At 43.7% G+C, this 26,449-nt stretch overlaps 1 protein-coding gene across 2 annotated transcripts in view; it reads left to right on the top strand.

Moving 5' to 3' along the window:
* Positions 1 to 512: 512 nt before the first annotated feature.
* The window catches only part of PAPSS2 (3'-phosphoadenosine 5'-phosphosulfate synthase 2), a 44,366-nt gene continuing 18,429 nt past the window's right edge, over positions 513 to 26,449 (top strand). The window contains exons 1-3 of one of the 2 annotated variants that reach the window (XM_081912975.1): positions 513 to 671; positions 24,943 to 25,057; positions 25,928 to 26,163. In XM_081912975.1, the coding sequence (XP_081769101.1) occupies positions 645 to 671; positions 24,943 to 25,057; positions 25,928 to 26,163 (378 nt within the window). In that variant the 5' untranslated portion in view covers positions 513 to 644. The remainder of the gene's footprint in view (positions 672 to 24,942; positions 25,058 to 25,927; positions 26,164 to 26,449) is intronic. The other variant, XM_081912976.1, reaches the window with a different exon arrangement.

Below are 26,449 nucleotides of genomic sequence, written 5' to 3'. Positions count from 1 at the left end.
GAGTGTCCTTTGACATACAGTACTTTGCTTTTTTTGCTCTCAGGCTTCCCTAAACCAGCGTTTAAGGCGAGGGAAAGCCCGGGGTTGTTGTTGCTTTTGTTCGTTGCACAAAGGTGAGATTCTTGGCGAGGGTTGGACCTCGCCTCCGTCCAGCACCAGCCTGCAAACCTATAGCCAGGGAAACGCGTGGGTGAGACGGTGTCCCCTATCCGAGCAAGAACACACGTTTTTGTTAAGCGAGCGCCGTCTGAGGCGATTTAAACAATAAAAAAGCGCGGGTCCTAACTGGCGCGGGGGGGGGGGAGGACGCAGGCACGAGAGGAGAAAAGTTTTCCTGTGAATATACTCTCGCGGAGCCCTTTCCCCTCACAGGGAAGGGGAAAAAACCCCGCACTCTTCCTGCCTGTGGCAGCCGGGAGCAGAGCAAGTAGCGAGGGGAGGAGCCAGAGGAGGGCGCGGGGTGTGAGCCGTGGGCTGGAAAGGCGGTCCGGGGAAGTGCTACGTGTCTCCTCGGCCGCTTTTATACCTACTCCCTTCCCCTCGCAGCTTCTCAGCAGCCCGCGGGAGCCAGCCGCTTGCCTTCCTGCCCGCCACCCCACCCCGTCACTGCTGCCAGGAGCCGAGGGAGCCGCGAAGCCGGCGACATGTCCGACACCAAGAAGCAAAGGATGGTAGGTGCTGCCTCAGCAGTTCTCTCGCGGCGGCGGCAGCAGCAGTAGCAGCAGCGGCAGCGGCATAGTGCCGGCGCCCTGCGGGAGGCGCCTTTTTTTGTTTTTTAAGCATCTGCCCCGCCACACTGCGCTCGCGCTCTTCTCTCTCTCTCTTCGCGCTGATGGGCGTGCTGGCTGCAGCCCCCTTCTCCGCTGGGGCAGAGGCAGTCGCGCCAGGGCGCAGCTGGAAGATGCCATCCTGGTCCGCGCAGCAGCCCCCGGGTCTCCCACCAGCGGGGCAGGGGAAATCCTCTCCCTTTACTAGCCAGAAAGGTGATTTTTGTCAGAGAGACCCTCGTTAGAGGAGGAGGTAGGTTACGTTAGCATCCTGTGGCTAAGAGTTAAACTGGCACTTTGTGGCTGAGGTGGGTTGGGGTCATAGCTGTCAACGTTTCCCTTTTTTAAAGGGAAATTCCCTTATTCCGAATAGGATTCCTCGCAAGAAAAGTTGACAGCTATGGTTGGGGTGTCTTCCCAAACCCCATGGTTATGGCCATGAATGCTGAGCAAACTTTTGAGTCCGCTAGGCTGGTGTGTGAGTGTGAGAGGACATTGAAGTCATGATGCCCTGTGTCTTGGCAAATATCCTGTTTTTGTTGTAGAGTCGTGGCTGCGTTCAGACGCATGGTACCCTTAAAGCACATTTGAAGCACATTCATGGATGCTTTAGCTGAGATTCCTGCATTGCAGGGGGTTGGACTGAATGACCCTTGGGGTCCCTTCCAACTCTACAATTCTACGATGCTATTCTTTCACTCAAAGATTTCTGGGCAGTGTAGTCTACCCATCATGGAGTTACAGTGCCCAGGACTCCTTAATAAACTCTCTCTCTGTGTGTTCTTCAAATGTGTTTTAAAGGCATAGTAGTCATCGTCTTCAGAATTGGCACTGTTAGTGGGGCTTCGTTTCCTAGTATAGGAGTTTGGGCTGCAAGTCTCAGGGCCAAGTAACCACAGGTGTCCTGGTCTAGGTTTACAGGGGGAGAGTCAAAGACCTTGTGACTATTATTTCTTTAGTGCGGCCCCTGCCTCCAACAACTAAGAGCTGCCTGGTCAGCAAGAAATGAGAGCTTTGTAGCTCCTGAGAAGAAATCTTCTCACCTTCTGTGCTGATTGGAGACAGAGTGAAAAGAGGTGAGTCATCTGCTGAGGATCGGGTCCTAGGGTCACTCTGGTGAAAGCGTTCAGGAAGGGACACAGAGGAATTGCTGTTCTGTATGCTCCAAAGCTAAGCATTTGGGAACACTGAAAACGTGAGCTGCTTCGGTTTCAGTCCTGTTACGTACAATGGAACTTCAAGGAAAACATAAGCTCTCCTCTCTTGGCACCATGCAGAGGAGATTGGACATGAACTGCAAGCAGCCACCTCTGTCTACTAACCCACCCTCTTTGTCATCCCAGTCCACATAACAGTGCCGCCTACAGGGAGAGCGCAGGTGGTCAAGTGGCAGGTGGTGGCTCCTTCCCTGACCTTCAGCTGTGCTTCACCACCTGTAGAGAGCAAGTAAGAGAGTGAGCAGATTGGGCTTTGTCTTCTTAGAAGCAGTGGCCATTTCCTCTTTTTGCTCGCTCACTCATTCATCCGGGGGCTTCTTTGGGGCCCAGTCATTCCATTGCACAGCCTAGGGAGCAAGGATGTGCAAGCAGTGAGAGGCACTGGGGTAGCCATTCTTTGCCTGATCCTTCCTGTCAAGAGAAGAACAGTCTGAGCAATTATATGGAAACGCAGCAGCTGCTCCTGCCTCTTCTCAATCACCCTGTCTCATTGAGTGGTATGTTATGGATTGTTTATGCCAAGGATGGGGAGCCTCACACCCATGGCCCCCAAGTGACCCCAAGGGCCCCCCTATCTGGCCCCTGAAACTCTCTTCAGGCCACACACCCCATAGTGGTCCCGCTTCACACCCTAAGTGCTTTTGCTTGGTTGGAATGTGTCCTGGAATTTTGATGATGCTTCTTGCTTGCCTACTGTGGCAACTGTGATTATTCAGTGACAGGGCAAAAACACTCTGCATATGGACAGAGGAAAGAAGTCTGGTTCCATGCATCAAAAGCTTTGAAAATAGATTCTGGATTTGAAGCCTAAATCAGTTCAATGCTTGCTGGAAAGTTTCTAGATTAACATTTTAAAATAACAAGTTTTAAACAAGGGGTGCTTGATTAATATTGATTTATTAGCATTTTCTGCACCCGTGGGAATTTATGTACAAATTCTATATTGTCTGAAATATATGTTCCATTTAAAAGTGGTTTCCTTCGACATTCTCCCTGGCATTAACAGGAACATACATGTGTGATGAATTATAGATTCAAATACTTTCTTGGCATGACTTGTGAAAGCTGCCTAAGTTGGAAGTGTCTATTTTGTGGTGCCATAGTATTCAGGCGCTGATGTATTGTGTCAAGATGCTTAGGGCATGACTGCATAAGGCTTTAGCTATGGTGGGGGATGTATTTGAGACATTTACCTGACAGGGTGATTTAGCTGATTTATCTTTCCTTTCAGTACCCAGCATCATTTTCTTTGCACAGAACCCAAAGTTTAACCTATGCGGCCCCCTGCCCATCAGCATAGTAGACATGAGTGATAACAATATGTTAAGTCACACTGTGTAGATATACAACTGTTTCAAAAAAGATAGGTGTGGTTATTTTATTAAGAGCATTTATAACTCTGGATTCATTTCACTGGATACTGGGATGCGGCAAAAGATACAGATTCCATAAAATTACATTGCACTGTTTGCAACTGCGGCAAAGAAAATCCAAGTGAGACACTTGATCCAAATGTCAGGGGTTTGTAAAGGAGATTTTTAATTTGAAAAAGCCAAATCTAAGACTAACCCCAGGACGTTTTAAGATGTACTTTAAATTTGGTTGCATTTTAAATGGAGTATAATTTATCCACATTTTAAAGGTAAAGGGACCCCTGACCATTAGGTCCAGTCGTGGCCGACTCTGGGGTTGCGGTGCTCATCTCGCTTTATTGGCCTAGGGAGCCGGCGTACAGCTTCCGGGTCATGTGGCCAGCATGACTAAGCCGCTTCTGGCGAACCAGAGCAGCACACGGAAACACTGTTTACCTTTCTGCCAGAGCGGTACCTATTTATCTACTTGCACTTTGATGTGCTTTCGAACTGCTAGGTTGGCAGGAGCAGGGACCGAGCAACGGGAGCTCACCCCGTTGCGGGGATTCGAACTGCAGACCTTCTGGTCAGCAAGTCCTAGGCTCTGTGGTTTAACCCACAGAGCCACCCGCATCCCCATCCACATTTTAGGTCTGTGCTAATTAGCATTTTACAGTATTTGCAATGACCTATGCTTACAAGCAATAAATATCAGTTGTGTTGGATTTAAGGATAAAGATCAGCTAAAACCAGGCTACAGTTACTGCAGTTGATTGCTATAGCAAAACACTGAAAAGCAGCATGGAGAAAGGGGTACTCCGGGGGTGGGGGTGGGGAACCTAACAAAACCCACTAGGGAGATAGAGTTATTTTGCACAGCAAAATTTGCAAAGTTTCCACAGTGACCATCTTAACTACTTTGTCTGCCATTTCTTCCAAGGTGCCAGTAGAGTTAGATTGCAGGACACAACTTCTGTATCTGGAAATGTCCTCATTGAGCACAGAATGCTGGAAAGTCCCGTCCTTGTAGGAATTATGGTCCAGAATGCAGTGTTTCTAGAGCAGAGAGAAAGAGGGGCCCAAAGTACGGGAAGCCAGAGGTTGTTTCAGGAGAAGGAATGATATTAGCAAGACACACCTAGGTGGCTCAGGCAAGAAAACCACCAGCAGTGTAAACTGCAAAGAGAAAAGCTAGTGTTCTGAAATGCTTAGCAGTTACAACATCATCCTCTGTGCCCGTTAGGAGACTTGCCAGATACTGAGCATATAATCTTGTGGCTGGGCTGGGGTTATATGGTTCTTTCAAGAATGTTAATAAATCAGAAACTGCTGTCAGGGCTCGGGTACAGAGATGTCAGAGTGACAAGGCTGGGACCCAGATTATAGTTCTTATATCCTGTAGCTAGGTGATCCCGCTGTATTATTTACATTATTTCATCAGAGTTACTCGGCTGGTAGCATATATTCTGCTTCAACTGCAATGCATTCTTGAAGAAGTAGCTAAGAGATATAAGATGACAGGAGAGTAGAAACACTGTAAGATCCTCCCTCCCTCCACTATTATCATGGTTTTCTTCATATTGTGATTACTGCAGCCTAGGAAGCTCTCTAATCTCATTTGCTTCCTTTTTAACGTTCAGCTTCATTGTTTGACAAATTGGCACTCTTGACTTGTGTTTCCTAGGCTGTTTGAAGGCTCTCTCAAAAATCTTATTGTACACAGGACTGAAGTGACAATACAGAAGATGTAACTCTTTATTGCTCTAATTTCTTTTGGGTGAGCAGTGATGGGAAAATATTTGAAATTGTTTAGGGGCGGGGGGGGGGAAGCAACAACAAAGGACAGCACCAAACAGTAATGTGGCCCTGAATGTTTTCCCTGAATGTGTTCAGAAATGTAATTGAATGAATAAATACTCTCTTTTTATACCTCCTTGAAGTTTGCTTCTTTTCTTTGTCTTTTTGAATCATGTTTGTAGGACCCAGACTTATAGAAGGCCTGTATAAAGATGTCATATATGCCCAGGAAACAACGTAATATTTTGATGTGCCTGGGATTTTTGCAGTCCCCAAATCAGGGTGTGTACACTTTCAGACTTCACATAGCTGTTTACAAGAGAAGAGAACTATGAAGCGTGAAAGCTTGTAGCACTGTTGCCAACATAGGTTGGGTGGTTCTTATAAAGCATGATTACTTTTGTCTCTAGCTGATTGTCATCTTTCAGTATATGAAAACAAAATAAAGAAGAAAGAAGCCCATTTCTCCCTAGTTGGATGTTACACTTACATAACTATTTGTTATTTTTTTTAGAACCTCATGTCCTTGGCTTAGATCCGAACTATGCTTGTTAAGAAACAACTCCAAATGTCAGGAATGGATGTGTAGATAAAGAGTTTCACTCACCAACATTAATCACAGCCAATTAGGCACATTGCATCTCACAACAGTTTAAATGCTTAACATTGTCACAGGGGACACCTCAGGGTTTGTGCAGCTGTCATGTTTTCTGGATATGTTGGTGTATTGTATCTAACAAGGGGAGGAAACCCCATAAATAAACTGATGACAACAGACAAAGCAGAATTAGTGACCCCTTGCTTTTAAAAATGTTTAGAGCTGGGTGAGTGGAATGCACGCTTTTAAACAGTATTGTAGTTTGTTTGTTTTTGTCTGAAAAGAAAATACCCAGTGTATTTATATATAATCTACATTGAACTGCTTGACAATTCTTGGCAATAGGAACTTTGCCAGGATATTAAAAGTTGAAACTAAGGGCTCACTGCAGCCAAAGTCCTTTCAGTACCACCAAGTCCCATTTGTTTAAGCATGGGAAATCAATGAGACTAAAAAGTGCCTAGCTTTGGGTTGGGGCTTACCTCAGCCTACTTTATGTACCCTGATCCCGGTCATATTTACAGTGGTACCTCAGGTTAAGAACTTAATTCGTTCTGGAGGTCCTTTCTTAACCTGAAACAGTTTTTAACCTGAGGTACCACTTTAGCTAACGGGGCCTCCTGCTGCCACTGCTGCGTGATTTCTGTTCTCATCCTGAAGCAAAGTTCTTAACCTGAGGTACTATTTCTGGGTTAGCGGAGTCTGTAACCTGAAGCATCTGTAACCTGAGGTACCACTGTATTGGAAAGTTAAGTCCTATTGTTTCCAGTGGAGGCTGCTCCTCCTCCTGAGTCAGTGTGTGGCATGATCTAGGGTTGCTCTACCAAATAAGTGTACAGTGGTACCTCGGGTTAAGAACTTAATTTGTTCTGGAGGTCCTTTCTTAACCTGAAACTGTACTTAACCTGAAGCACCACTTTAGCTAATGGGGCCTCCCACTGCCTCCGTGCTGCCACTGCGCGATTTCTGTTCTCATATTGAAGCAAACTTCTTAACCTGAGGTACTATTTCTGGGTTAGCGGAGTCTGTAACCTGAAGCGTCTGTAACCTGAAGCATCTGTAACCCAAGGTACCACTGTACTCTGGGGGTACCTGGCTTTGAGCCAGCCAACCACTGTAGCTTTGCCTGTGACAGCAGAATGATGTTCAAACACTGACAATCAGATGGTGATGTTTCTCTGCATGCTGTCAAAAGGTTTGTGTGCTGCTTTCTGCGTACCCAGCTTTTCTGAAAGGCACACAAGAATGCCACTCCCCCTTTTTCTTGGATAGTTAGAAGTCCTCATGTGCATAGGATTGCAACCTAGGACATAGGGCACCTGTTAGTTGCCTGCCCCTCACTTCTGGGAGTATAGGCAGGAAATAACCTATACTCAGACTGCCTGTGAGTTACCATTACCTCACAGTGAGCTGGGTTTAGACTTGTTATTTCCCAGGTTTCCTCTCACTCTCAGCCTCTTTCAAAATGACCCCCCATGCCACCTGACCTGACTAAACCTTAAGGTACTGAGCAATGTAATTGGATATCCATCTTCACTTGGTCATGCTTCCTAAATACACAGGTGCAGAATGTAAACATGGGTAATGCGCAAGTTCACAGGCAAATCCTGAGTAAAAATCAGATAAGTGTTTTTAACACTTCTCCTGGATTAACAGCTCTATTTGTACAAACACTATACATAGCAAGTGTAAAGGTAAATGGTAAAGGCCCCCTAGATGATTAAAGCGAGTTAAAGGTGACTATGGGGTGTGACGCTCAACTCACTTCAGGCCAAGGGAGCCAGCATTTGTCCACGGACAGCTTTCTGCATAGGAAGTGTAGTCAGGCAATTGCTTCCTTACATTCTGGGTGCATTTACCTGGGGAGGGGGGATATTGTTCTTCTGTTACCAGCATTACTAATATGCATTGGAATAACCACTCTGTAGTTCAGAGAATGTAGATTAGTTAGCTCTCATCATTGTTTATGTACTAATCTGCAGCGGTACCTATTTATCTACTTGCACTGGTGTGCTTTCGAACTGCTAAATTGGCAGAAGCTGGGACAGAGCAAGCGTCCCTGTAACTGGACCATCTATTGTCTGCAGACTGGCAGCGGCTCTCCAGGGTTTCCCAGCCCTACGTAGAGATGCTGGAAGCTGAACCTGGGACATTCTGCAGATGCCCTACCACTGAGCTGTGGCTCTTCTCTTTGCATGCAGACAATACATATTAATATGATTGGTAATATGCAAAACATTTAAATTAATTTGTTAAAATCCAGGAAATTGGTCACCTAAACACTTAACTAGTTCACAATCTTATTTTTTCAAAATTGTAACAGTTTCATTGTGGATTAATGTTCTACGTAGGAGTCACCAGGATGGATGAGACTATTACTCTGCCCTCTAGAAATTCCTTAGATGAATGTTATATAACAGCTCTGTAATACATATAAGTGAAATAATCTTGCAGGACATGAGTGGATAAGCTGTCAACCTTATGGACTTGCTGCCATAATAAATGTTAACTTGATAACCTTGTTGGCAGCCTGGAAGTTAAAGGACAATACACTTGGCGAGTGAATGATTTTCTCACATCGGGAGCAGAGTCTGAAGGCCACTCATGGCTGACATGTACTGGCAAGGCAGACTGAATCAAGCTCATAAATCTGTCAGTGTACACTTCAGGACTGTGAGCTAATAAACCTTGGGTTTAAAACTTGTTTAAAATTTTCAATACAGAGGTCAATGAAGGAATCGACCTAGAAGTAAGAATTGCATTCTGCTTTGCTATTCCTTTTTAAAAACGGGGGGGGGGGGGCAAAACCTGAAATTTAACTTACATTTAATCGGCTTCTAGCTATTCAGCTTGCTCCATAGTAGACTGACTGATTCCAATGGATCTTATTTTAAAGCAAACATGTTGTAGATTGAGACCCAGGACTGCTGTCCTCAAATGACATGCTCTAGAATAGATAACTCAATTATTTTAAGAGTTGTGCTATACCTGTTTTAAATCAAAACCTTAAGAACCATAAGGTATGGTTTGCTGCTCATCTGGGATTAATCCGAGAGAGAAATGTGAATTTGTGCTTTGGTGCTCTTTTTGAGTTGGGGAAATACTACAGAATGCAGAAATGGTGAGCAGCTAGGCAGGGGAAGAAATGACTTGTGGGAACTGGGTGGGTTTTCAACAGTATTTGAAAGGCTGCTTCGGACAGCATTATTTTTTTTACTGATAATTGACACATAATCACATAAACCGACTTTAGCAAATTTTAGAAGAGTAGATGCAAGCTCAGACAACAATGAAATCAACAGAGTGTGCATAAGATGACGGTTTACAGTAATATTTATGTCCTTTTTGGCAGCAAAACCATGTTGCATTGCTTTTGTTGTTCTTCCACATTAATTGTGCTGTTTCCTAGTCACTACTCATTAGGGGAGTTCTTTGGCTGGAAATAAATCATTAGAGAGAGATCCTCATGGGACTTGTCATAGTCCAGAGGATGTAAAATCTGGTTAGCTTATGCTGTGTGCTCAGTTGTATGTGTCCTGTGCCAAGATGTGTTAGAAAACTGCAAGGTGTAATCATGGCAAGGCCGTTGTAGATCAAGTCAACGTATGACTGTGTGTCTTTCATTGTAATAATTCCACATTCTTTCTTCCTACTCGTAAAAGCCTGTTTGGAATCCAGAAATCTGCAGTGATTAATCTTCATTACTATTTTGGACCTTATTTTGCACATGACACTTTATATACGCTAAAACAGCTCAAATAAGGCCAGACGGAACCGTTTCCTTGGAATTAAAGAATGAGACATGCCCAACATTCCAAACAGCAGAATTGTTGTACTTCAAATAATGTGCTTTAAAACTATTCTGTACAGATAGTTACTATTCTGTACAGATAGCCTTGCTAACTAGGTCTTGAAAGTATTGCCACACAAAGACACGTTAGTTATTTCTGAAATGTGAGGGACCTTAAGAGAGAATTATAGTCAGTTTTCAAAAATTTTCAAAAGTTTCCAAGCCTGGTCAACTGGACAGAATTCTTGGTCTCCCCAAGTTATCGGAGGAGTAGCTAATTACATGTTTGAATGATCATCAAAAGTATTTGGCTTTTGTACTGCAGGCCTATGAGTAGAAATGACTGATGTTTTGAAGTCACCACCCACTCTATTCTCTTGGCAAAAAAAAGGCAAATTAGAGACTAGATGGTAGTTGTTCATTACCAAAGGTTCTAAATTTGGCTGTTTAAGGAGCGGTTTCACTGTCAGCTCCTTGAGGTAAGGAAAAACAATTCCCTCTCTCAAAGTGGCATTAACAACCCAGTCCCCCAAACCTCAAAATGAAGTGCAAGGGTCAAGCAAGGAAGTTGTAGGTCTTAAAATTCCAAGCAGTTTGTCCAGATCTTCAGGCAAAACAAGCTAAAAATCATCTGTCCTACAAGCGGAAGATAGTATCCTAGTCCCATCCATCTCTGAAATTGGACAGAATTCTACAGCTTTTATTTCAGTCTAGTAGATCTTGATTTCAGGTACACATTCAGGGCCTCTGAGGCTTCTCTCAAGGCCCAGGCAGATTCATAGGAGTGCAGGCAGCCCTTCAGAGAACCTGGTCCCTTTAAAAGTCCATACCAGCAGTGTAACTTCGAACAAAAAATGTATGGGCATCCAATGCAGCTGGTATATTTTATGTGTAGCTGTGAGAAACTGGGTCATAAGGTTTTTTGTACAGTTCTCCTGTGATCCCCATTTATGTGTTAGAGGTGTAAACATTGTGATGCTGTGGAAATTAAGGTTTATGACTTCGTTGCCATGTGAAAACTTTAATTTGGTTCCAGATTATACAAAGCAGACTTATCCAGTGGAGACCAAAAAAGGAAATTACTTTCCCCCCAGAAGATATGAGTTACACTAAGGATTCTTATTTTCATAACAGAAACTCCCTCATGTAGAAAAATAACTATTTCTTCCCTACTGCTCTCCTTTATTATGTTATTCTTTGTCACAAACAGCTAGTTTCTTCTCAGACACCATAGGTTAATAGGTTGGTGGAGGGCTCAGTTGCTGAATGAAAACATTTCACCCACATATATCACTAAGTATAGAATGCCAATGTAATGTTACGGAAGAATTTGGGATCTGCTTTCGTCACTGCTGATGAGGTGGTTTTGAGGGATAGTTCTCTCATCATTGCAAACTTAAAGGCTTGCAGCAGCAGCAGCAATGCTGAGAGTGGTCAAGTTAGAATTCATGCCTTTGCTTGCCAACCCAAGAGTCATGGCAGGTGTCTGAAAATAAATGGATCAACATACTACACACAGAAAGAGACAGACAGAATTATAGCTGTCCATTAACAATGGAGTTGCAAACGCAACTCACTAGATACAAAGTGCACGAAACCAAGGCCGCTCAGAAAACACAAATCGAGTAAGATACACAGAGTACATCTGCACCAATAAAAAGATACTAGACAGGAAGAGAAACAAGCTGTTACAACTGATCCACAAATAACAGTTCAGTAGTCCAGCTGCTATCAGTTGCATGGCTCCATGGGAGGCAGGATCAGCAAGCTAGCCTATTTCATTTAAAACTTTGGTCGTGAATGTAAACAGTGCTTGAGATACATTCTCATGTATATATTCAGGGGAGAAGAGTTTCATTTCCCAAACCATTAAGAACTCAGAAGACTGGTGATCTAGGGCTGCAGAAAGATTATGCAACACAAGTGAATGTTTTCTTTTCTTTTCTTTTCTAGTTTATTTTTGGCAAAAAAAAGGCATTTTGTTGGATTCAATGAGCAACTGTAGAGCCAAGCAAGATCTGTTTGTTATAACAGAAGTTTTCTGCCATTCTCCCCACCATCACCTCTCTTGTGCATTATTTCTTGGCCCTAAGTTTGGAGCTTCCTGAGATCTTCTAACCAGTTTTGGACATTATAATACTGTATAATAACTGTATGTCTGCAACCCTTTTGAAAAGTTATAGCTACAAAAAGCAACAAGCAAGCAAGGAAGCCATTTCTTTACATTCCACCTTACTGGCTGCTTTAAGACTGTAATGTGAAGTTTAAAGGTTATCATTCAAAGGGAAGTGGCTTTTTAATAGTTAAGAATAGAGCACGTGCAGTAAGAGCTTAGACTGGAGTGTGCAAATAATTGCATTGCCAGAACATCCTAATGCCTTGTTTGTACCAATACATTGATGCAAATATTTGGACCTGGTGTTAGCATAACTTTGAATCCCTACATGAGTACGGCAGGACTATGGCAAATATAATTTCTTTTGTTTGTTTATGCACATGGCTTCTCCCAAAGAATAAGGGGAAATGCACTTTATCCCTCACAGAGCTACAATTCCAAGTATCCTAAGCAAACTACAGTTCCCAGCATACTTTGGGGGAAGCTATGTGCATTGGATGTTTGGTGTGAATATGACCTGCATCCCACCCCTTTCTTCTCATTACTTACCGGTAATCTTATTTGCCTTGGGGCAAGTTTCTTCCTTGTTCCTTAACAGTGGTAAAATGTTACTTCAGCAAATATGTTAAGTATGTTAAATACTAACTTGGGTTCCTCTCTCAATCAGAATTTGAACGCCAGAGTTCAACACCTGAAATATTTCTAGACTGAGGTCAAAGAGACTGCTATTCTACAATGGCTTATCAAAGAACATTTTATGGAGAAGAGCAATTACTTTAAACAAACACAATGTTCTTGTATTATTGCAGAAATTAAGTACATTGCATTAGCTGAACATCTTCAGCTGAAACCATAATGTTAAAAAAGGGAGATTTATAATGTGTTGTGAATGGTATGAATATTTAGATAAGGTTGCACAAAATGTCATAAGGTTGGCCAGTAACTACATCATAAATTTGCTCTGAACATTTCAAGAAATCGCAGATACTAAAAAAAAAATAGTGAAACGTTAACATCCAACACTGCAATAAACTGATTTTACTGCAATTGTACATGATGGATTTTTTCCCCTTGACATTTTCCCCTTAAGTGTGTTTACTTCCAAGCTGTGATATATAATGCCATTACGTTACACAGTATTAGTGAAATACAGCTGGTTTATTTCTAGTTAGTAGAGATTTTGTAGCCTTGTAAAGCAAAACAAACATTGTCTAAAATATATGACATTCCATTTTGCTTTATAATTTAGTTTCAGTATATCTTTCAGGTCCAGTAGGCATCTCAATATGGAAAGCAGATTTTTAAATTTATTTATTCAGCACTTTAATGTGTAAAATACTTGCCTTAGGTTGACTTTAATGCTATCTGCTTTGTTGAGCAGCACTGGGTTGTCAAGTTTGATTATGCACAGACCCAGAGAGCCAGCTGCTATAGAGGCATTCGGGAGACTGATATTAATATTAACTTTTCAGATTAAAAGTGTTATTTCCTCCAATCCTTTTTTCTTTGCTTTAGCCACCTGGACCCTCACAGCACCAGTCTGCCTTCAGGCACTTCCTTTCTCTCCTTCTTAAGATGATCAGCCCTGTTAACAGATCTGTCTGGCGGGGCTAACGTCAAGCACAGCAACAGGAGTGCCGGTTAGCTTTGTGGACTTTGTTGTCGTTTAGTCGTTCAGTCGTGTCCGACTCTTCATGACCCCATGGACCAGAGCGCGCCAGGCACTCCTGTCTTCCACTGCCTCCCGCAATTTAGTCAAACTCATGTGGGTAGCTTCGAGAACACTGTCCAACCATCTCATCCTCTGTTGTCCCCTTCTCCTTGTGCCCTCCATCTTTCCCAACATCAGGGTCTTTTCCAGGGAGTCTTCTCTTCTCATGAGGTGGCCAAAGTATTGGAGCCTCAGCTTCACGATCTGTCCTTCCAGTGAGCACTCAGGGCTGATTTCCTTAAGAATGGATAGGTTTGATCTTCTTGCAGTCCATGGGACTCTCAAGAGTCTCCTCCAGCACCATAATTCAAAAGCATCAATTCTTCGGCGATCAGCCTTCTTTATGGTCCAGCTCTCACTTCCATACATCACTACTGGGAAAACCATAGCTTTAACTATACAGACCTTTGTTGGCAAGGGGATTCCTTATTGTGAACCTCCCTGAGATCTATGGTTATAGGGCAGTATACAAATTTAACAAATGAATAAATAAAAATTCTTGAGCTGGAGGTCATATGTTTTTAGCAGGAAAATGGAGAAGAATGAAATTTCCCCAACCTTATCAGGAGCTATGTTTTGGTTCATCAGAATGGTTTTGAAGCTTGCATTAACTTGAGAACAACTATGTTTCAATACGACTCCTTAAAAGTGGGAGACATTCTGTTTTTAATCTTGGGTTTATCAGTTTTAGATAAGCTTTGCAGTTAACAGATTATTGTGTTATGATCTATGATGATGAAGATTCTCTTGCTTATCTTGAACCGGTACAGCAGTAACAACGGTAATGTTCTTTTATGGTTCCCCCTTGGACAGAAGGGACTTGAGTTGAGTCCCAGGTTCATTTAAGGTAGTGAAGAACTTTCTTTAAACCTGCTCTTCCATTGCTACAGTATAGTACATGGGCTTGGAGCTTATTATTTGTGGAAAGTTGGTCACGATCAACTTAAGCCCAGTGGGATCTAAATATGATGAATTTGCTCAGGATTCAGCTTTGGTTGTCCTTCAGTGTTATGGATCCTTCCATAACAATTTGGATATGTTTATAGTTTGCCTATGTTGTGCAAATTTCATGTTGCTTGCCATAGGCAACCCATCCTTACTCTGAATACAAAGCTCCTTTTTGCCTGCTGTTGTACATGCGTAGACAGGATTTTATATGTGAACTTAAGCTAGGATAAGGTAGTCTAGGGTTAAACTTTTACTCTGCCTGAGGAATATGGCTGGTAATGGCATTTGGAAAGGCAGGGCAGTTGTTCAGGGCCGATGGTTGTTTGAAGGGCTCATCAAGCTGAACCATAGATATGGCATAATTATCCACACTCTTCAGTTCCTGTGCTCAGAAGATCAGGAAGAAGTGAATTGAGAAGTGTGCAAATGATAAAATCTTTCCTTGAGGGATGGAGAAATAGCCACTGTTTCTTGTCTAGGGCTTCACACAAAAAATGGGAGATGGCCTCAGTGGTCAGCAAGCTGTTGTAAAACCAGGATCTTGGCTTTTGTCTGATCTTTGCATGTGTTTTAAAGGAAATGACAATGGAAGAAAAGTGTGTCTAATATAATCTAAAAAGACTAATACTCAGACACTGGCTGATCTTGGAAGGAACAGAACATTCAAGTGCATTTCCCATTTTTTATTCATGTGCGTTGGCCCTTTTGATTGTTTTGTAGAAACTTGCATTCACTTTGCTTTGGGGAAAATGTATGCTATGAGATTTATTCCACCTTTTCCACCTATGTTTCATATTTGCTTAACTTTTTTTTTAACTAGTCACTATCATTAAAAGAGTACCATGAAAGCAATTATTCTGTCAAACTGAGGAACCCTAAATGCTTCTTGGAGTAGCTTATTAACTTGAAAATAAGAGACGGTCTGTCAAAAAATCCTCCCTGTAGGTCCCATCAACCTCCATGGGCTGCTCTATTGGGTCCCCCAACCCTTAAGAGCACATTTTGGGATGGGGGGGGCTGTAGGAGCAAGTGGAAGAAGGGAAAATTCCATTGCATGAGCAGGTTTGCTCCTGCAACATTGGATTTCCCTCTATATTATTGTTGCAACATAGGATCGGAAATCAGTTGATCTAGTTTTTCACTAGATTGTGGAACTAATGTTAAGTGGAACCCTTCAATTTGCTGGACTAATGAACAGACAGGATTGGCTAGCTGCCATTTCAACTCGAGTCTGTTTAATTAAAACCAATGTTTAGAGTAACTTTGGTGGCAGTTCTCAAAAGCAGCCACAGTGAACAAAAGCAACTTCAACATGGCAGTTGGATTTTTATTTTTACAATTCTCTTTAAAAAATAAAAACGCACGAACCTCATGTGTAACTTTTGGTGTTCTGTTTTGTTTATTTGCTGTATCATCTTCCACTACCTTAAATGTTTAGTATAATTCGCTCTTTAACGTCCCTCGAAGGACAGCCAAATTTAAATAACAATTTGACATACAGCTGTGAGGCATTTGCGAGCTTTTTTGCGGAGAAGGTCCTGTTGCTCCGCCATGACCTTCCTGCCAATTTGGATACAATAAAGGAACTGGAGGCCCCTCGACTATCCTCGGGTCCAGTATTGGACCACTTTGACCGGATTTCCCCGGCCGATGTGGACAGACTCCTCTGAGCTGGAAAGCCCACCACTTGTCCTCTCGACCCATGCCCATCTTGGCTGATTAGAGCGTGTCCAGACGAGGTGCGGGCCCCCCTGGGGGATATCATCAATTTGTTCCTTGGCACCGGGACATTCCCAGGGGAACTGAAGAAGGCAGTGGTGCGCCCACTCTTAAAGAAAACATCATTAGATCCCTTAGATCGATCCAATTACCGCCCGGTTTCGAATCTTCCATTCCTGGGTAAGGTGATTGAGAGAGCAGTTGCTGAACAGCTTGGTAGGTTTCTGGATGAAACATTGGCTCTGGATCCATTCCAGTCTGGCTTCTGCGCTGGTCATGGGACCGAGACGGCACTGGTCACCCTAACAGATGATCTCCGCAGGCAGCTGGATCGAGGCGGGTCGGGGCTGCTGATTCTTCTAGACCTGTCAGCAGCCTTTGACATGGTCGATCACGAACTCCTGGACCACCGCCTTGCCAACGTGGGGATCCAGGGCACAGTCCTTCAATGGCTGCGCTCGTTTCTCTCTGGTCGGGGACAGAGGGTGGCACTTGGGGGGGAATTGTCATCGTGCCACTCCTTGGTGTGTGGAGTGCCCCAGGGTGCGATACTCTCCTCGATGCTTTTTAACATCTTTATGCGCCCCCTTGCCCATCTTGTCCGGAGTTTTGGGCTGGGCTGCCATCAGTATGCTGATGACACCCAACTCTATCTGTAGATGGATGGCCATCCTGACTCAGCCCCAGACACACTGATCAGAGGCTTGGAAGCTGTGGCTGGATGGTTACGTGGGAGCCAGTTGAAGTTAAATCCTTCGAAGACAGAGGTCCTCTGGCTGGGATGGGACGATATAGGTTTGAGGGGGCAACTCCCATCTGCTGCGGGGGTGCAATTAGTGCCAGCACCGTCTGTTAAGAGTTTGGGTGTAATCTTCGATACCTCCCTCTCCATGGAGGTGCAGATTGCAGCTATAACAAAGGCGGCATTTTTTCATCTCTGCCAAGCTAAGCAGTTGGCTCCTTACCTCTCTCGCCCTGACCTAGCCACTGTGATCCACGCAATGGTCACCTCCAGACTGGATTATTGTAACTCACTCTACATAGGGCTGCTCTTGAGACTGACCCAGAAACTCCAGCGGGTGCAGAATGCCGTGGCGAGACTCCTTACGGGGTCTTCACTGCGAGATCACATTCATCCGGTGCTATACCAGCTGCACTGGCTCCTGGTGGAGTACAGGATCAGGTTTAAGGTGCTGGTTTTAACCTTCAAAGCCCTATACGGCCTAGGACCCTCGTACCTACGGGACCGCCTCTCCTGGTATGCCCCACGGAGGAACTTACGGTCTTCAAATAAAAACATCTTGAAGGTCCCAGGCCAAAGAGAGGTTAGGCTGGCCTCAACTAGAGCCAGGGCTTTTTCGGCTGCGGCTCCAACCTGGTGGAATGCTCTGTCACAAGAGACAAGGGTCCTGCAGGACAGAGCTGTTCCACCAGGCCTTTGGTCAGGGCGCAGCCTGACTCCCTCCTTTGGCAATCTTTACAGAACTTTAGTTTATGGTTGCCATCAATTTTGATTTTAATTAATTTTTATAATGTTTTTATAATGTTGCACTATTTTAGTGTTGTTAGCTGCCCTGAGCCCAGCTTCGGCTGGGGAGGGCGGGATATAAATAAAATTTATTATTATTATTATTATTATTATTATTATTATTATTATTATTATTATTATTATTTTCGCTGGTCTCTCAGGCTAGCAGGGCCACTCTGGATGTATTGTCCAGCTCATGGGTAATAATTCCCAGGCGTCTGGCAAAACTTACTTTTCAAGCCTTCTACACAAATTTCACCAGTTTACAGAAATGACTCAAAATAATCGATTCATTTCAACATTGAGAGGAAAATAGTGTGATATACAATATATGTATTGTGTGTTTACAATGCAGCAGGATGGTGTGTTAACTTCTACAGACTTTAAAGATTCTGTTTGGCAAGTTTTTCTTGTGTGCTTTAAAATCTTATTTATGTGCAGTTGCCCTTCCTGTGTTGGAAAACAGGCATTGCACACATTCCCTTTTACCCAAGGGCACACATATTCACATTTCACTAGGACTGGAGCTATACTGCTGCTGTGATGAATACTCAGGGAGGGGATGGAAAAACCATACAGCTAGAAAATACAAAAATGGCATAAAAATGACAGGCATCCCTAGAAACGCTGCCAATGGACCAGTCAAGATCTGTGTCAGCAATGACACCCAATGCTGCTCACACATGGAGAGAGCCAACACAATGTGATAAGGATATAGCCCCAGTCCACATCCCTGCACCACCATATACACAACATGCAAGACAATCCTGCAGGGCCCCAGTTTCATCGGCCCTACAGACTCAGCCCGTAACAAGTCTGCTGTTGCCAAACCCCAAGCATCCCTTCAGACAGTGGTCCGAAGCCCCCTTATGCTCCTTCCAAGCACTGCTTTATGAGCCCAACATGCAAAGGGGAGGAAGGACAGCCTGTACAATGCAGCGCCCATGCAGCTCCCCTTGGGCGGGACACCTGCAGAGAGTACACACAGTCCTGCCTGGCACCCCCAGTTGTTGGGAGTGGCGTAGAGTTTCGTATGGTGTATTTGTACCTGGAGTCTCAAGCTGAGGTGCTTTAGAGCTGTAGGCAGAGAAGTGTAGCAGTGAGCTTAAGTTCTCAGGTGTGTTCTGAAGACAGACTGTTTTGTGCAATGGTATCCCTTTTTTGTATGCAGTGCCCTTTCTCCAGGTTTCCATCACCAGAGTTCTGCTGTGCAAGGGTCTAATTGTGCAGAAGATGGGGCCAGAGAGATACAGCTCCATGCCACATGCCATAATATCAGAGAAGTGGTCTCACCATTGTGGGGCTTGCATACTGGTTGTAATGTGTTTTCATAGGGTGCATGTGGAGTTACACTATAATCTAGGCTCTGCCATGGTGACGTGAGCAGATCTGTTGACAGAGTACTGCTTTGGTTTTGGTTTTTTTTTTAAAAAAACCTCATGTTGACTTTATTGGGGGGGGAGATTTCTTGCACCAGGTTTGGGGCTGGTATAAAGTTGTGCCATCCATGGGGTTGTGGCCATTGATTTAAAGGGCGCAGGGGTTTGCTGCCATTATGCTTTCCCCAAGATGGCCCCATTCCGCCATTTTGCCAGAGTGCCTCTCCCAATGTCACTACACCTGTGCCAACATGCTGCCTACAACTCCCATAATCCTTGGCCATTGGCCACGTTGGCAGGATTGATGGGAGTTGTAGTCCCACAACATAAGGAGGGCACCGTATTAGTTAGCCCTGCTGCACCCTTTTAGCTTGTGGAACTTCAGAACAAATTTGCACTCCACCTCAAATGATTAAGGATCTCTTGAAAAATCTCCACTTGTAAAGTGACGATTTACAGTTGAAAGATTATTGCTTCCTTCATTTTGCTATAATTTACCATGACTATAAATTGCTTCCTTAATTTATTAGTAATAGAAGGGGGAAAGGTTGTATTTTATTATATGTTACTATGCAAAATGAGTTTTGAATTTATTAATGAAACTGCTGATTCATCGCTGCAGGAGGACAAAACAGTGTGGATTTCTTTTGACTATGTGATTGAAACACATTGTTTTTCTCTGTTTTGGGAAGACTATCCATTAGGTTTATCACACTTTGTAACAAATTTTGAAACTGCCACTTTCTCCTTGTCATATTTTAGCAATGTTTTGGCCAAATCAATAAAACCAATATGAAATATTCACTTTGTGATTCCTTTCTTTCCCCTCAATGTGTGGCCTATTCCTGATGGGTCCCTGAAGTATGGATAATTACTTATTTAGTGAACAGAAACACAGTGACTTATAAACACCTATATAAATACAGTCGCACCTTGGAGGTTGAACGGAATCTGTTCTGGAACTCTGTTCGACTTCCAAAATGTTCGGAAACCAAGACGCAGCTTCTGATTGGCTGCAGGAAGCTCCTGCTGCCAATTGGAAGCCACGGAACCTGCGTCGGACATTCAGGTTCCAAAGAATATTGGCAAACTGGAACATTCACTTCCAGGTTTGTGGGGTTCGGGAGCCAAAACGTTTGACTTGCAAGGCGTTTGACTGTATATTCTTAATTGGTTCTGATTATGCCTCAGTGTAACAGCACTTGCAGTTCCACAGACGGAAAGATCTAGGTATATTAAAATGAACTTTATGTGCTGCATTTCATGTTGAATGATACATGAAAGCTTGATTTCTTAACAGCTAGAGTATTGTTGGGTTAGCAGCTGAGGAGGAAATTTTTTGTCAGTTCAGAGACCTTGGCATTTTGGTCTGTCTGTCTCCAAGCTGAATAGCTGCTTGTTTGAGGTAACTAGGTTGTCTTTGTGGATCTCCTTGGGAGAAAAAAAACCTTCTGTGTTACATATCCCAGTAGAGGCGAAAGACTGGGGTACTAGTGCCAAAATTAACAGGAACAAAGTGCTAAGATTGTACCAGTGGGCAAAAGTGGTTTCTCTCAAGTTTGCTCAAAGAGCACTGAATGAAAAATGAGATTCTGAAAGAGCAATTGCTCTGGCACTGGTAGGTAACTATAGCTGAGGCCATGGAATAAATGAATATTTATGTAGGAGATTCTGTACCTCCATGTCAGACTGCTGCTTTTTAGGCTACAAGGAAGCCTTTTTGGCACTGGAGACACTGAGAACTAAGGCTGGACTCAGGAATACCCTGCTCAATTATGCACTACGCAGGAGTGAATGAGGACAGCGTGTACACAAACTGTAGAGTTCCTAAAGGAACATCTTGTTCAGGGGCCTGCCTATTCTGAGGGAGGATGCCCTGCTATCTAAAATATTCCCTGAATGTGTATTTCCACCATTTCCCTGAAAAACCTCAAAAGGTACAAGGTGTACAACTGTTAGTGACTTGCTACTGTAACGAGCTGCTCTGATTTAAACTTTATTCTTTAAAGTTTAACTTCAACCTAGATCCCTGGCTGTCAGCTAGCTTTCTTGGAAGAACACTTTAAGAACTGAATGAGGGGTTATAGCCCATCTCCTCAGCTCCATTGGCTTCCTAAGTGGGCCTGCTGGCAAGTTCAGTTCCCACCTTATTTCACATTATTTTCTGGCCTACATCAGCACTTGAGGGAGCAAGTTTTGCCTCATAGCGGGGCAGATTTGGCCCAAGAGTCTCCAGTTGCTGACTCTTAATTCTATTCAGCTCCATCTAGGATAAAGTCGTTTGCGTCGCATTCCTTGGGGATGCAGGTAAATAGTTTCCTTTCTGCTGTTCTTTTAAAAAATGTTTCAAAATGTATGCTCTCTCTCTCTGTGTTGCAGGGAGTGATCACGCCTGCTGTCCTTGCCCCCTTCCAAAGGCTGATTACCTGTGGTTTTTCCAAATGTATTTCAAGCAGGGGCAAAACTAGGCTTTGTTTCACCCAGGTGAAAGACCCGTTTTGTCACCTCCCATGTGCATTTGCACACACACGCACAGGCTGGGAGCTTCATGGTGCCCCTTGGGCAGCTTCACCCTGGGCAAAAACCCCCCACTAGTGCCACACACCCCAGCTATGGAGAAAAACCAAAGGATTCCATCAGGAAGTTATGGGGCCTATTCTGAGTTATGGGACACGTGCTGATTGAAAACAAAGCACTAAGACGGCCCCAAACCCTTGCAGCTGCAAACAGGACCGACAGAAGAAGAAGAAGAAGAAGAAGAAGAAGAAGAAGAAGAAGAAGAAGAAGAAGACGACGAAGAAGAAGAGTTTGGATTTGATATCCCGCCTTTCACTCCCTTTAAGGAGTCCCAAAGCGGCTAACATTCTCCTTTCCCTTCCTCCCACACAACAAACACTCTGTGAGGTGAGTGGGGCTGAGAGACTTCAAAGAAGTGTGACTGGCCCAAAGTCACCCAGCAGCTGCATGTGGAGGAGCGGAGATGCGAACCTGGTTCCCCAGATTACGAGTCTACTGCTCTTAACCACTACACCACACTGGCTCTCACAAGGACAGCAAGGACACATTTAACCCCCTCAATGTCATCAGCAGCACAAATCATCATGAATGCACAGTAAGGGGGGAGGTCTAGAGAGGCTCTGAACCTGCACTCTGCCCTTGTTGCTGGTGCTATGTAAGTAACACAAGCAAGTTTTGACGGGAAGCAGGTGTTCCCTTTGCCTCTTAATAACAGTCTTGCTGGTTTCAGCTACCTTTGCTCCACCTTGGTTCTTCTGCAGATGCTCTCAGGCTCTAATTCTGTCCCTGCTGGGACTTGTGCCCAGCACCAACTCTGGCTAGGTTGGGAGTGTGAATGCTGAAAGTGACAAAGAACAGAAACTGTATGTTATTATTACTTTGGAATCTGTATCGCGGTAGGATGCCAGTGGGTCGCGGGTTGCACTGTGGTCTAAATCAGTGAGCCTCTTGGGCTTGCCTTTCAGAAGGTCAGCGGTTCAAATCCTCGCAACTGAGTGAGCTCCCGTTGCTCGGTCCCAGCTCCTGCCGACCCAGCAGTTCAAAAGCACACCAATGCAAGTAGATAAATAGGTACTGCTGTAGCAGGAAGGTAAACAATGTTTCTGTGCACTCTGGTTTCTGTCACAGTGTTCCGTTACGCCAGAAGCGGTTTAGTCATGCTGGCCACTTGACCTAGAAAGCTGTCTGTGGACAAACGCTGGCTCCCTCGGCCTGAAAGCGAGATGAGCGCCACAATCCCATAGTTGTCTTTGACTAGACTTAACCATCCAGGGGTCCTTTACCTAGGATGCCGTAGTAGGTACGGGCATGTTGCATGTTAATTTGGAGGGGTTTTTTGTCGCTGAAACAGGATTTTCAAAAGTATCAGCGTTCCCAACCCCACTTGCCTTGCACATTAGCAGTGTTATAGTTTGAATCCTAGGAAGTGAGTGAGTAGTTGATAGTCTGCAGTTTGCCTGCTTCTTCATGCTTTCTAGATTGGTTTCTTCATCTGGGATGCAGATGTGTTGTGAAAAAACAACACTGTCTCTCTCTTTAAAGACTTGGGACTTCAATGGCATTATAAATATACATGTTTCTCTAGAATATATTTGCATTAGATTGATAAGGTCTATGAATAACAGTGATTTCTTTTAGATCAGAAAGATAGATTTCAGTTATATGCACTGGTAAAAACAGCTTTCCGCGTTTGTCAAAATTTTATAAGCATTTCTCTCCCAACAGAGCAGATATATTCTGCTTACAACTTGTTGCACAAAAACATAGCAACATTATGTTTATATTATAGAGTTGCAATCTTCTTCTAGGAATCATTCTCAAACGTCTGATCTATATACAGAGAGTTTTGATGACGACATTTTTGACTGTACTCTAGTTGTTGCTGTTTACGTTTCTGAATGGTTGTGGATTAAGGCGGTATGTCCTGGTGAACAATCAGACCTTGTATACCCCACTTTCAAACAGTGTTAGAAACTGAGATATGAAAGCTAGGAGCTAAATGGCATCTTAAGCTTAGGTTATGGGTGCAACAACAGAATGTCTAGGCACATTTTTAAAATAAGAATACCAAGCTGAAAATGAATGAACTAAAATATTATGTTCATTTTTCACATGATCTAGTCCTTCTCCTGCCCACCCCCCTAATATTCTTAAGAGGGTCTCTTCTCCAGTCTTCAGAGAGTAGCTGGAAATGAGGAGGCAGAAAAAGCTCCTCCTTTCCTTCCACTCTGCAGTTTTAATCTGAAATTTTGGGGACAGTACTGCACCCAGAGCTCAGAAACTGCTTGCGCTAATGAAATTCCCTGTCACAAAATGCACCTAAAACAATGGGAGTTTCGAACACTGCTTTCGACCCATCTGATTTTTTAAAAAGGTTCATAAGGTTGCCTGACTGTAATAATATGAAACTTATGCATATTGAAAACAACAGGAGATTTGTTGGGAGGGATGAATAAGAGTGTGGATTTATTCTGCACAAAACACAGCTGCTAGGGACTTTTGTCTCTTTAAGAATGATTCAGCTAAAAGGCGAAGAAAGAACAGGTCAAAAGGGAGTTTGGGCCCATGCTGGTATTTCCTGCAAGCTAAATAATTCCAGCAGGGTACAGAGCTAAACAAACATTGAACGTTTCTAGAGTTTATAAAGACAAGCTTCTTACTTGGGACTCTGTGGTGATAAACAAAAATGGATTTTAGTTGGAATTTTGTAGAGTTTTGGGAGATGCTATAGTGAAGATTCAAAGAGTGCGATATACAAAGTCCTCCTTTCAAGTCTCTCTTCATTGTGATAAGGAAGCTTCTGTCTGTGACTCTTAGGCTGTGTACACACCATACATTTAAACCACACACCTTGCCACATCAAATCTTGGGAAATTTAGTTTAAGGTGCCGGGAAGTGTAGCTTTGTAAACTACAGTTCCCAGAAATCTTTGGGGTGGAAATGTGCTTTAAATGTATCTGCAGTCTTAGTCCCTGATTCTGCAGTATGAGAATCAAAATATGTGGGGGTGTTGACTTCCAGGATTGTTGTAAGACTTATTGAGATAAGGGAGGGTTGTCCAATGGTGACCTTTAAGCTAACTGAAAGGACTTCTGCTTGTGATTGGCTAAGGACCTGGTTTTCACTGATTCCAACCCCCTGCCCTGCTCAGCCACTTGCGCCCCAGCCCAAAATCTGCTTCTGAGGATTGAGGGGTACTCCAAAACAGTATGGAATATAGCACAGAATGGTTCAGTGTATAGTGCCCTGTCTTGTATGAACAGAAGTACCTTCTGCAAGCATGGGGGTTGGGGGCTTTGTTCCCAGAGCCCACTTGAGAGGGCTGAAGATTCCTGAGGATCAAACCCCTCCTCCTTTGTAAAGCCTCATAGCCCTGTGGTTGCGCAGCAACATGTGTTCCTTCTTATTTTTGCTTTATGATACGCTCAGGTTGTTTTGTTACTGTCAGTCATGACATAAACGGTTTCGTTTCATGTTATCTGTGTGTGTTTCTGTGTGCTTAGAATCTCCATAGGTCCACCAATGTGGTCTACCAAGCTCACCACGTTAGCAGGAGTAAGAGAGGGCAAGTCGTGGGCTCAAGAGGTGGCTTTCGAGGCTGTACAGTGTGGCTCACAGGTATTGTACTCATGATTAACTCAGCAAGTTGGCGCATGGGAAAAGCTATTCACACAGTGAACAAAGTTACTGTATTGTAACTGATGGGTCCATTATAATAAGTCACATATAAGGAGAAAGAGGTGTTGTTTAATGTTCAGTTCAGCATGGCCAAGAGGTGTGAGTTCCAAATGCTTTAATACAGTGGTGGGGAATTGCCGGCCCATGGTTTGTGCTTGTCTCCCCAACCATTTTATTTTTATTTCATTTGTTCCTGCCACAGACACCCACCAACCTTGCCAGTGGCGTGGCTCATCTGACAAATAGTTAGGGGGTGACAACTCCTGTGTGTCAGCTGATCTACGTGTGCCCTGTATCTGTGTGTGTTTGGTGCATGTGGCATAGGTGCATATGTGAGGCAACGTGTTTGTTACTGTCACTGGATGCTCAGAAATTGAGACTTCATGTAGAGCCATACTTCATGTAGAGCAGTCCTGGGTGGCCACAGCAGCTCCCTGGCTCCCATTTCCCCAGCTAGAGCTTTTTTATATATCTGTAGCCAAAATGGACTGAAAGAAGCTTGCACAAACTGTTCTGTTAGTCAACACTCCACTGTAGACACCTTTTCCCTGAGCAGTTAGAATATTTGTGAACATTTCCCAGCAGCTCAGTCAATGGATAAAGAGACACATACATGACCAAAGACAAACACACATACCTGTTGTTTGATAAGTTAGATAACTTGTCTATAAAGGAATAAAAATGTTTTATTAAATGAGTTTAGTTGCATGATCTTTGAGAACTTATTTTATAACACATTTGTGAATGTGATGGGTCCTTTGGTTTACATGAAAAATCACAGATTTTATGCACTGCCTATTATTAATACAGGTCTTTCTGGTGCTGGCAAGACAACCATTGGGTTTGCACTTGAAGAGTACCTTGTGTCTCATGGCATCCCTTGCTACTCCCTTGATGGGGATAACATTCGTCACGGACTCAACAAAAACCTTGGCTTCTCTGCTGATGACCGAGAAGAAAATATCCGCCGCATTGCTGAAGTTGCCAGGCTGTTTGCCGATGCCGGACTTGTTTGTATAACAAGTTTCATTTCTCCATTCTCAAAGGTAAACCTTTCAAGAAAAACAGCATATTTCCCATGCTGTAAAAGCTACTTTTACTAGTATTCAGTGGCGTAGTGGGGGGGGGTGCAGGGGGGGCCGGCCGCACCGGGCGCAACATCTGGGGGTTAGGGTTAGGGGGCGCAAATCCATGGGTTAGGGGCCACAAATTACTTGCCTTGCCCTGGGTGCTGACAACCCACGCTATGCCACTGCTACTATTTGTGGAAAGAAGATACATAATTTCCGCCCTCCCTTCCCAACAGGTGGGCGGGGTTTGCGACACTGAGCG

This window comes from Podarcis melisellensis, assembly GCF_964234715.1.
Source record: "Podarcis melisellensis genome assembly, chromosome: 5".
In the NCBI taxonomy this organism is placed as follows: Eukaryota; Metazoa; Chordata; class Lepidosauria; order Squamata; family Lacertidae; genus Podarcis; species Podarcis melisellensis.
Note: the sequence above shows the minus strand (reverse complement) of the source record. Positions and strands in the feature narration are given on the sequence as shown.